The sequence below is a fragment of the Echeneis naucrates genome, chromosome 10, assembly GCF_900963305.1.
Source record: "Echeneis naucrates chromosome 10, fEcheNa1.1, whole genome shotgun sequence".
NCBI classification, from domain to species: Eukaryota; Metazoa; Chordata; class Actinopteri; order Carangiformes; family Echeneidae; genus Echeneis; species Echeneis naucrates.
The window spans coordinates 2,497,148-2,508,986 of record NC_042520.1 but is presented as its reverse complement, the minus strand read 5'-3'; the positions used below and the strand labels follow the sequence as shown (position 1 = coordinate 2,508,986).

The 11,839-nt window shown below is 37.7% G+C and overlaps 2 protein-coding genes across 6 annotated transcripts in view; one reads left to right on the top strand and one right to left on the bottom strand.

Annotated features, from left to right (window-relative positions):
* Positions 1-259: 259 nt before the first annotated feature.
* On the bottom strand, positions 260-2,887 carry atox1 (antioxidant 1 copper chaperone). Its single transcript, XM_029512826.1, has 4 exons — positions 2,747-2,887; positions 2,069-2,144; positions 1,351-1,516; positions 260-1,010 (listed from the first exon to the last, which is right to left on the bottom strand). Exons 1-3 carry the CDS (start codon positions 2,750-2,752, stop codon positions 1,392-1,394), a joined length of 207 nt encoding a protein of 68 aa, XP_029368686.1. The 5' UTR covers positions 2,753-2,887; the 3' UTR covers positions 260-1,010; positions 1,351-1,391.
* A 1,337-nt stretch (positions 2,888-4,224) lies between these two features.
* slc36a1 (solute carrier family 36 member 1) overlaps positions 4,225-11,839 on the top strand; it is a 35,873-nt gene continuing 28,258 nt past the window's right edge. The window contains exons 1-5 of one of the 5 annotated variants that reach the window (XM_029511906.1): positions 4,225-4,402; positions 6,829-6,955; positions 9,907-10,021; positions 10,107-10,197; positions 10,591-10,679. In XM_029511906.1, the coding sequence (XP_029367766.1) occupies positions 6,925-6,955; positions 9,907-10,021; positions 10,107-10,197; positions 10,591-10,679 (326 nt within the window). In that variant the 5' untranslated portion in view covers positions 4,225-4,402; positions 6,829-6,924. Of the gene's footprint in view, positions 4,403-6,828; positions 6,962-7,020; positions 7,621-7,711; positions 9,497-9,906; positions 10,022-10,106; positions 10,198-10,590; positions 10,680-11,839 lie in introns of those variants that run through there. The other 4 variants (XM_029511905.1, XM_029511909.1, XM_029511907.1 and 1 more) reach the window with 4 other exon arrangements.

Below are 11,839 nucleotides of genomic sequence, written 5' to 3'. Positions count from 1 at the left end.
TTATTCTGGATACGTGATTAAAACAAAACCAAAAATATCGGAGGCCCCAACGAAAAATATCTGACCATTTACAAGTTTCTACCGTTCTTAATGTGAATACATTTCAATTGATAGTATATCATAATATAACCATCCATATATATATATATATATATATATATATATATATATATATATATATATATATATATATATATATATATATAAGACAATTTTGTCTGTGGCACACAGATAAAACGATAAAACAATACACTTTGATCAGATTTTTTTTTATTACCATTTGCATACAACATATGGTGAGACGGATAATTACAAAATTACATGTCAAGATTGTTCTTTTGATCTTGAAGTAACAGAACAATAGAGCAAATTAAAACCTCTTAAAGTGATTTACTGGAATTGTGGGGTTAGTCAATAATTGTAGTGTAAATGATGATAAACCAGAGAAGAAGTAGGCTGATAAAATAAAGTCCTGCAGATGGTGGAGAAGGGAAGAGATTCATTTTCACCCTTGGTGCAGATTTACAGAATTTTGCAACTATTCTAAGTGAACACTTAGACATATTGTCAACAGTTTACCGTATTCTTTACAATCGAGGGAATGTACTTCAAATTAAAGTTTACGTGCTTTGTTCTTGCACTTAAACTCTTAAACCAACAGAACAGGCAGAAGCATCACTTTCGTACTTGCCAGGATTAGACTCAGAAAGGCTGTGATTTCAGCTAGAGGTATGTTGGAAGACTACTTCTGGTAATTACTTAAGCTTGGCCACTGTACTGAGAGAGAAACTATGTGAAACAAACACACTGGAGGACATCAGAGACGCTGCTAGACACGAAGTAGCGTCAATAATTTCAGGTTTGTTGCAAATCCCAAAACACATTCCACAGTTCTGACCTTGTAAAAATCACAAAACTTAATGAAGAATTTTGTGAGTGTAAACAGCTGGAGGGGTGACAGGCAAAGCAGTTGAATTCCAGTATACATGTTCACCAACAGAAACCATTCCCTAAAGAAAACACACAGAAATAAAGATGTCAATGAACACACTGGCTGACAACGAAAGCAGAAATAGCAGTGTTATTATAATATGTGTAAAGTGCTTTTTCGTTAGAACTTTATATGATTCAGGCAAGGCTGCTACTAAAAGGACATTAAATGTTAATGTTAAAAGTACTAATACTTAAATCTCAATGTAAAACTATAATTCATATTTTTTTAAGGTCAAAAGAGGTTTACAGATTTACAGAAGGTCTATGGCAGTATAAACATAAAACTGTGGGGAAATAAACATAAATCTTTGCGTTCTGCTGGTACAGGAAAAAAAATAGACTTTAACACTTTCGCACAATCATGTCACCAGTTCTTCATGAGCAGAAGCAGAGTCCTTTCATTTAGTGCCGTTGTATTTGACCTCCTTCCCGCATTTCTTCAGTGTCTCCATGAGAACCTCCACATCCTTGTCAGACTCGATCCAAACCAGTTTCTTTGGCAGGTCGATCTCAAAATTCACCTCTGAGGTAGAGAACACAAAAAGGCACTTGTTTTTTTTTTTGTTTTTTTTAAATCACCAGGGCAAACCATCCCACAGAGCTTTGCTTTGGCTGGCAGACAAATTAAGTAGTTTCTTTTTGTAATAAGGTACATGATGCATCTTGGAACACAGAAGTGTGACAACAGCACACAACATTTTGAATAAAGCAAATAGAAACAAGGAGCCACCACAGCATCAGCTGACTTTCTGACTGAATCAATATCCAATTAAATAATTTTGGTTTCTAATGGCAATACTTGAGCACAATGATCTGACAGTTTGCACACAAATATTAGTACAGTATTTAGTAATATTGTTTTATTTCATAGCCATGTTCATGTAAGTGGACAGCAGTGAATTGGATGCTTTTTCATTTTTAATAAACTTGCCATCTTCCTGTATCAGGTTACACAGACGTGTTTGTCATATATTGATCTTTGCGTGCATGTCTAGATGATCCAAATAAATGGCAAAAACCTTTTGGATTCTGTCAGAAGAGATATGACAGACTCAAAGGAGAAGAACCACCTCACCTCCAATTTTGTTGAGGACTCTAGTCACAGCTCCCGAACAGCCCTCACAAGTCATCGCCACCTCAAACTCGTGCTTCTGTTGGGCACAGATTCAAGCAGTTTAATCACGCTGTATAATGGGCTTTATCATACGTATCATAAAATCTATTCTGTTGGTCTCTCAGATGCAACACATACACTGTGTGGGATTTTTTTTTTTTTTTTTTTTTTTGAAATTTCCCTGAGATTAAGATTTTAAAAGTGAGAAAAAAATAAAAATAAACAATGGACAAATCTAATGAAACATGAAATATTTGGCTTGAATTGGTTTTGTTTTTACTTGATACCCCCAAAACAAAAACTTAAATTGAATGAAATGATGAATCTTTTAATAGAATACATTTTAGCTAGATGCCTGCTCTTTTACTGTTAACCAAACATGACAAACACACACTATTGGGGTGCTGAAACTTTAACCTACACTATCTACTAGTTATGCTAGTTACTAGTTATTAATGTAGACTTAATGTGCAGTTGGATTCACACTGAAATTAAATCAAGCCGAAGACGAATGTGTTCGGTAACTTCAAAAACTAGCCTGGACAGCTAGCTTGCTAGCTACTTTCCGGTGGAGGAAACGCAGTCCTAATTAAAGCTTAATTTCACAACATATTAAAAATAGCAGCCATAAAAACTCACGGTCATGTTGGAAAATTATGTCCTGTAACCTGCTGTCAGCCCAGCTGCGGACTTTCGCCTCTGACTGTATCGCAACTATTGCAAAAGTAAAACGGTTGCGAAGTCCTGCAGAAACCGTCAGTACCTGTTTTACGGTTAGCATCAAGCTAGCTGCCGTCAGCAGCACAACTTCCGGTGTGAAATATTCAACTAGAAATTATATATTGGGACTTTTTCTTGCAACCTTTCTAAAAATCAAAAAACACTTTTTTTATTTTTTAAATTATTTTATATCAAATATAAACCCGTGGCATTCTCTTTGGTTATCAACAAAATTACAAAATATAATTAGATTTTCAGTGTTTTTTTTTTTTAGAACAAATAAATCTTCCTGTATGAATACGTATACAAACAGTTTCGATTACCTCCCTCTTTTAATAATCCCCTGAGGTGGGAATCCGTCTTTGTTTCAATGTAAATATTTATTTTATAATGTTTTGATTTTATAAATAAAGTCCCTCTTTCCCCGATTTCTACACTTCCGTGTTTACTTTGGCTAACTTGATGTTAGCTAACTTAATGTTAGCTAACTTGACGTTAGAAAAACTCACCCCGGCCATTTTCTGTGCGCATATCTTTTTATTTTGCTTCGGGTTTGCTCTCATTTTATTTTTTATCGTAGTTATTTAAAAGAGAATTAAATATTTAAATAAAGCAAACTTTTAAACGTGGCTTTAATGTCGTCTGACGTCCATCCTGTTACGCTCGTTTTCAAAATTAAAGTCTGAGCAGTAGCGGCGAAGAAATTCCTCAGATTTGATTTTTTTTTTTATTTTACTGTTCTTTGTTATTACTGTAAGACATTCAGGTAAACATGGTGTGGTTAAAAAAATAATCGATTGACACACTGCACAACATTAAAGGTAAAAAAAAAAAGTCAGACAAACTTTCCTTCTCTAATCAGCCGTCAAAAATCAACGTTACCATCATTTACGAAGAAACGCTCCCATTATAAACAATGGGGCAATCGCTGTTTTTCCCCCGTTATCCATTTGAAGGATTAAATAAATGGTCAATAATCTGCAAATCAACTAATCACTTTTGCCTGAAAGTATTGTTTGGCTCTTTGGCTGTCTGGGAAATAAAGAGAGTTTCAACGGAGCACATCGACAAATATTTACTCCTCTATGTTTATTAATGTGATTAAAAAATCTATCACATAAGCCTCTTAAAATAGATAAATGAATAAATAAATAAATAAATAAATAAATAGATAGATAGATAGATAGATAGATAGATAGATAGATAGATAGATAGATAGATAGATAGATAGATAGATAGATAGATAGATAGATAGATAGATAGATAGATAAATAAATAGATGAAAACGTTAGCCGCGCGTTGCTAACCCGTCTCCGTGGCAACAGCGCGTCGCTAGAATCTCCGTCCACGACTGCATGACGTCGTCAGCCGGCCTTTGTCACGTGACCCCCCTGCTGCGTTCACTGGCTCGGCGGCGAAGCGGAGCAGCTCCGAGCCAAAAGATCGGTGCTGCATTAAAAACCACCGACCATGATCCCGATATGAAAATCTGAGCTCTGTGGTGAAGCCGGGCCTCTGCTTTATCCAGCCGGGACTGGAGAGAGAAGACTGGATTAGCCCCCCTCAGAAAAAAAGGTGGGTGGTAAAAAAAAAACAAACAAAAAAACAAAAAACAAAAACAAAGGTGGAGAGCAGAGCTGGTGGGTGTTTACGGACACAAACATGGCACCGGGACGTTTGGCTGACGTTAGCTTGTTTTTCTGGCTGTTTTGTTGGTTAGTCTTAGCTAACGTTAGCCAAGCTACATTGAATATTACCGAGGAAAACGAACAGGTAACAGGTTTATTCTGCTGAAGAGATGTTCCCATTATAGCCCCTGTCTTCCTTCTCTGCTGGTTCACCCCCCCCCTTCCTCCACTTCCTCCACTTTGTGTGTGCGTCTTTCTCGGGAAGCAAACAGCGACTGACCCGCCGGAGCTCAGCCCCATCTAACCGCTGTCTCAGCTATCACTGTTAATCAGAAGGAGGGCATCCCGTCATGGATGTTTGTTCCGTCGTCCGCTCCGGCTAAAAGATTCATTCAAACATAACGGGGTTATCCGGTTGATTGTTAAGATGTTGATTGTCAATTAAATAAAATACAACAAGAGAAGACGGACAAACACACAGGAGTGAGCTGTGTGTTGTCTTATTAACCAAACACAGCATCAGCTTTGACATCCAGGTCTCTGACTTTAAAGGTCACCACATGCTGCTCCTCCTCTGGTTTATTTTATTTTAAGACAAAGACAAAGACTCTCTCTTTGTTTATGTTTGGAAATAACTTCCAACTGGCATAATTCTTCTCCAGAAGTAACTCACCGTGTTATTTTTATCTGCATTTCCACAGTGGACAGTTGAGTTGAGAATCGCTGAGTGGCTCATAATTGAAACTTTGACCAGCACATAGTAATTCTGCAGTCATCTTTTTTTAGCACGCTGAATGAATAAGTGCTGAGTGTCATTCCTAACGGGAACTACCACCAAGTTTTACTGTGTTTGAATACAAGTTCCTCTTTGTAATTCAATTTCACAACCTACAAATTGGGGTACACGTGAAGTAGACGAAGGAGAAATGTCTGAAGGGGAAGTATTCCTCTTCACGTGTACCTGCAGGGAATTGCAAGCTATTTTGTTTCCTTAAAATTTTTAAATTGTCTGAACCTTTTCTGGCATCTCTAAAGCACCAAATCAGCAGGTGAGCAGCAAAGCCTTTGGACAAATCCACCTGTGATTAGAGACAGCAGCAGTAACATGCAGCAGGTTGTAATGATGTTGTCACACACCCTGTTTGAACCTTCAGCCCTTATGCTGCTATTACATAACATGATTAAAGTGGGCTGTGGTTAAGTGCCTTGCTCAAAAGCCATCCAATACGTCTGCGTGTCTGTCCAAAGCCCAGTGAGAAAATGTTGCAGAGAAACAGCAAAAAATATTTTGAACAGATATGATTTTAAGTCACAAGTGTTGACTAAAGCTTCAACAACTGGTCTTACCACCTTGAGATTATTTATTCCAATGATTATATGTAGCATGCCAGTTGTAATTTCACAGAGCTCAGTTTGATGTATCCTAATATTTTGGTCAACCATCAATGCAAAACTTGAAAATACTCCACTAAGTATCACGTGATTAGCAGAGCGTAAATAAATCAAACTGAAAGCAGCAATAAAGTTCACATAATGACTGAACTGTTTCAGGGGGAGTATAGTAGAATGACCAGTACTCATTAATACAACAGTGATATACTGTTGTATACGCAATCGTTATCTCTACCCAGAGGCTGTTCGAATGTTTATGCCTCATTGAATGCACATTCACATTATGAAGGACTGGTTATTCTTGATTATTTTATAGATATATTTTACATTTATTATATTGTACGCTGCTATACCTGAGTACAAATTTTGTTTCATGTACAAGCGTGCAAATGACAATGAATCAACCTTGAACCTTGAAAATTAAACTTTTAAACAACAAGATGTAGATGCCATTTTAAGAATTTTGTGCAAAGACCTTGTCAGGCAGTTATTATTATACAAAGAAGAGTTAAATACAATAATTTACATCCATTTTATCAGTGACCAATCATATGCCAGTATGTTTAACTTTAGTTTTTGCAGGATGTTTCCTTGCACAGTATTCAAGCGAGGGTTGAATTCTACTATCTAAACTTCTCTTTTCAGTGGATAAATGTGGAAAAAAAAAAAAAACAAAAGCAGATCTCAGCTGTTTATTCTGTAATAGTCATCACTTCAGTGCTATTCGGTCTCTGGGAAAAGCCAAAAACATTTTAGGATATATTGAATTTTTTTTAACAGATTTCATGAGCAAATGTATCATTATTTTATGTCAAATTACATTTCATTTTCAGCCATTCCTACATTGAATTTTGACATAAACAGTGTTAATGAAGGATCATTGAACCATTAACGATCACTGTAGTTTCCTTATTCACGTGAACTTGTTTCCCTGCTGTTGCTCAATCTAACACAGAGTTATTTTGTCTTTTCTGTTGTCAGACGCTGTCAATGCTAAACTCCCTGAACTTGTAACTTTAAGAACCACGAGGCTGGGACACAGAACCCCCGTCTGTCCACAAACACACACGACCCAACATGATGGCCTCCAGTGATGTTGACATCCGAGGTGAAGGTATTCAATCAAGCATGCCTATTTTAGCCCATATATTATTTGCATTTGGTTTTTTGACTGCACTCTTAAAAACTGAAAACTTTTGAGCCAATGACAGTGTAGATGTAATATAGTAGATGCACTGAAGTTATTTGTAATCTCAGTTGGCACATAGTATTTTAGGTTGATATATTCATTTTCCTCAGGTGTCTTCTTTGTCAAAAGAATGTTATATTCAGTTTGTTCAAAATACCACAAAGTATATGTTTTTACATGTTCTGTGGTTCTTAGAGGATCATTTATCTGATCCATCCTGAACTTTGTTAAGAATCATATCTAAACTTTTCTATCTCGCAACACATTTTGTGTGGAATACACCAAAAGGACAATTTTTACCTTTTTGCACATTAAAGAAAAAAGCCCCGTTAAACCAAAATAAACTTGAAAGTAAAGTTATCAGGTTTTGCAGTCTCGAATAACCAATACCAATGTGTGCCTAATACGCTGGCCAGCTGCTGTTTGATTGACAGAAATGGGAGGCAAAGTGACAGTGTGGAAAACTAAACAAAGTAAATAAACCTGCGCTGGAGCTACGTGTCATGTGCAAACAGTGTTTTACTGTCTGTACTAAGGGGTGTGAAGCGCAGCAACATCTATATGGACCTGGACGACATTTGTAGGTGCGTTTAAATGCTGTTTAATGTGCTGCAGCCGAGGAGATATCTGACTGTGTAGCATGTGTTTTTGGCAGTGTACTGAAGAAGCTCAGGTGCTGGATGAGATGTGATTTTGAGTTTGTTTGCTTTGAAGGAGACTCGGGCAGGAAGTGTTGCTTGTTTCGAGTCAGTGGATCTTGTGTTGCAGCTGCTGCTGTGTAGCTCAGCGTGACTGTCTGACATTATGACTTTATGGAGAAGTTGATTGACTGTTTTGAAATAAGGTCGCCTTCTATATCGACACAGATGTCAGGGTGATTTGAATTGATGCAAAGCAAGGGGCAGCCAGCAGGAAACCACAAAAGATAAAATATAAACAATTCCATTACGGTTTCTGATTTGTAGCTGATACAGTATGTGTCCAGTCACAGACAAAGGCCATTGTTATCTCAGTACTCACTACCTGAGTACTGAGAGGTTTTTGAGCATGGAGCTGTAGGTTTTAAAGATGTTCTCAGTTTCACTTGTATATACTGTGTATTTTTCACACGGTGAGGAGGCGCTTGGCGTGCTCACGTGAAAAGGATACTTCAACAGTGAAAATATCTCCAAGCAGTTCTGGGTGAAATGTTTACATTTTGGGATTTTTAAACACTCTGCTGAAACCGTAATCACAAGAGAATCACAAGAGACTATATTTCACTGATAACTGTTGTGATGTGTTGAATGGAATCAGAGAAAAAAAAGTGTAGAACAAACTAAGACTGACTTTCAGAGTCACAAGTTTTTATTTTCATTTGCCTTGAGCAGGATACATAACAGATATCAGAGCCAGCACTCCATCAGGCTCTCCTTTAGTCATCTAATACCACAGAAATTATCCAGTGTCTTTGGAAAAAGTGCCTGACTTAAAGTGCAGCTTCCGTCTCAAAGTTTATCTTTTTGTCAATATTTTTTTAGAACAAATCACATGACTCTTTGTATACTTAAGATGTGACTTGGCGATGAAGAGGGCTGCAATCTGCATCCGTATCCTGGTCTAGTGATTCTGCAGTAGATCTGAGTATTTGTGGATGTGATCACCACGCCACGATGACACCATCCTCCGACAGATTTGACAGAGGAGAAGATTTGAAATAACACACAAAATCTGTGGTCGACGTGGAGACTGCAACTCTTTTACATCACCAACCCAGAAAAGAGACATTTCAGTTTATATAGTGGCTCGAATCTCACTGCCTCCCCTGCGTTTGTCTTCTTTGAAGTCAACGATCGTCACAGTCATGTGTGTCCTCAGTTTGAACACAGAAGGGCAAATAAAAAGGGTGAACTGGCTTTTATTAGAGACTCCCGCGTTTAGAATAAAATAGCTAACTGGCAAACAAAGAAGAGAATGTAGAAGCTGAAGTGACACTCTGAAACATAATCCTGCTTGGTGGGCTCAGATAGATTGGATGGTGCCTGATGGCGCTGACTGCTTTGTTGTGACAACAGAAAGTTAAAGAAGTCCTAGTTTCTGGTTTTAAGGCTCATTTTCGTTTGAATGACTGTGAGCATTTCTTATTGGATTTTCACACTATTTACAACTATTATTCTAAACTCAGCCATGATTTGAATTGATTGCAGGATTTTCAGATTTACTCATTAATATATTATTTCTGTCCTCCTCCTCTTATGAAATAAGGAGAGGGATAAGGGAACTGTAGACAGGAATTGCCGATAAGTCATAGGGAGGTATAGAGATAGAAAGCAAACAAACTTGTTCAGTAGCTGTATGTCACGTGGCAGACGCTGTGCTGCTGCTGATAATGAAGAGTAAGGAGCACAGCAGCGTGAAATGGGACTTGGATTATTTCAGCAGGAACATTTACATGCTGTTTGATGTGCTTTGAATGAGTAGGTAATTGGCTGTCTAAACTTTGAACTGATGTTTGCTCTGCATTGAAAAACAAACTAATTAGTCACTATTAAGCCTAGTAAGGGATTTGTTCGCTCTCTTTAACAGCTCCATAGAGACTTTGGTCTAGACCTGCTCTATGTGTAGTGCCTTGATGTAACTTTGTTATGATTTAGTGCTATATAAAAAAATACATTTGAATTTGAATTTAACTAGGTTTTGCTGCAGGGCTTTTGAAAGAAATACTTGAGTGTAGAAGGGAGGCGATATTGAAATCTGTTAATCAGAAAAGATTATATTGATGGTTTCATGTCTTTTTTTTATATATATATATAAATCTAAGACCAATGTAAAATGCAAAAGCTTTAGATTAATCCATTGCCTAGTATGTCATGACTTGTGTATTTTTGTAGGTTCTTTGTTTTCTGACCAGAATCCATCAGAAATGGATGCTCTGTGTCCGTCTCCTCCTGGGCCATCCCGACCCCAGCGTCACTATGAGAGGATTGGCAGCCGGACAGGAACTTCGTAAGCATCATAAATCCAACAAACAGTTCACAGCCAACAGTCAAATGGCGTTTGTCTGTACTAATGCAGATTTTTCCTCCTCCAGTATCTGTCAGACTCTTATCCACCTGTTGAAGGGGAACATTGGTACAGGGCTGCTGGGTCTCCCTCTGGCTGTAAAGAATGCAGGTCTGGTGGTGAGTACACAAAGAGTTTATCAGCTGATCACAGGACGTCTGGTCTGGGCTCCATTCCTGTCAGATATTTACAAAATGAGACAGGCAGGATCACATTTGCAGTGAAGTTTGCAATTTATCTGGATTTACTTTTCGCTATGATTGTGGGCTTTTGTCTACATTGACGAATAACATGTTTACACCTTTCATTTACAATACCCAGAATCAATTCCCTGTAATTTAAAGAATTCTACAACAGCTTCTCAGTCCACATTAGTGAATCCCTGGTTAATATGCTTATAATGACGCCTTTCACTTGAACTTCCAAATTTCATAAGCTAGCCTGATGCTCAGCAGCAGGTGTCAGTGATTTTTCTCTAATGTCTGCCTGTCTTTATTTCTCTCTCTGTCCAGCTCGGCCCGGTCAGTCTGCTGTGTATGGGTATCATCGCAGTCCACTGTATGAGGCTGCTTGTCAAATGTTCCCACCACCTCAGTGCAAAGTAAGTGACACACCTAAGAGAGTCTTAACACTTTGAAACCAACTCTTTGGCCTGGATTTCCATCACATTATCCTACTTTAGGAGTAGTTACACAAGAGAAAGGTCAATCGTAAGCACTGAGGCTTGATGTTCACGCTTCCTCACAAACCAAAAGGGCTTATCACGTTTTCTTCATCCACATTAATGCAACATTTGTCGTCTTGGGAAGCAATCTTTTTTCTAATACTCATAGTATTAGAGTCAAAGGGCTCAAAGAGCATGCACTCAGAGGATTATAAGTTATGAATTTTATAATATAATTAATTGATATCATTACATGCAATTCCTGGGTTGTGTCAAAAAGGACATTGGGCATACAAAACCTGATCCAAATCCTTCAGGATGCCAAAAGGCAATAACAACAATAGCGTTTATTATGAAAGTCACTATTGTATCATATAGAAACTCAGCAGAGGAACCCTTTACAGGACAGCTGTGGTTTTTGCATTATAGTTTAGCATTATCAGCATTATCAGTGAAATTTTGTTTTGTGTTGCATGAAATGAAAACACCTGGGGAAACGTTGGCCCTAAAGCCATTCATAAATGAAAACACTTTTTATTCCAGTGCTGATCACTAGTTTGATCTGCACTGCCAGCTGGATAAACAATACAGATAAAGCTCTGTATGCTGCAAAAGTGAAACATGAAACAAACCTCGAATGAAAAAGTTCACACCTCCTGAGCCACACAAATATAATGCAGGCCGAGATAAGCTGGATGAAATCTGAAATCTGTTTGCATGTTGTTCTATATTATTATATATTATTCCGGTTTCTTGGATGCTCTGTGATCATTTATTCTTGCTACCTCTGTTTCCTCACAGCACACCATGGAGACTTTTTCTGCCAATTAATCCAATTGTATGTGCTGTAAAGCCACGATAACAGCCCTGCCCTGCTTGTCTTTTGTATACATAGCTGTCCACTGTGCCAATAGTGACTTGCTTGTTTTTGCTGGCCTACAAGTTACATGTCTCCACCCTTTTCCACAGTGTAATCAGTAGCACATGAGCCACAAAGCAGAGAATAAGAGAAACTTTGTCTTTAATCAACTCCACCATTCAGAAGCAGTGCTGTCCAATTTCAAAACTGAGCCAATAAAAAGATAACAGACAAATAT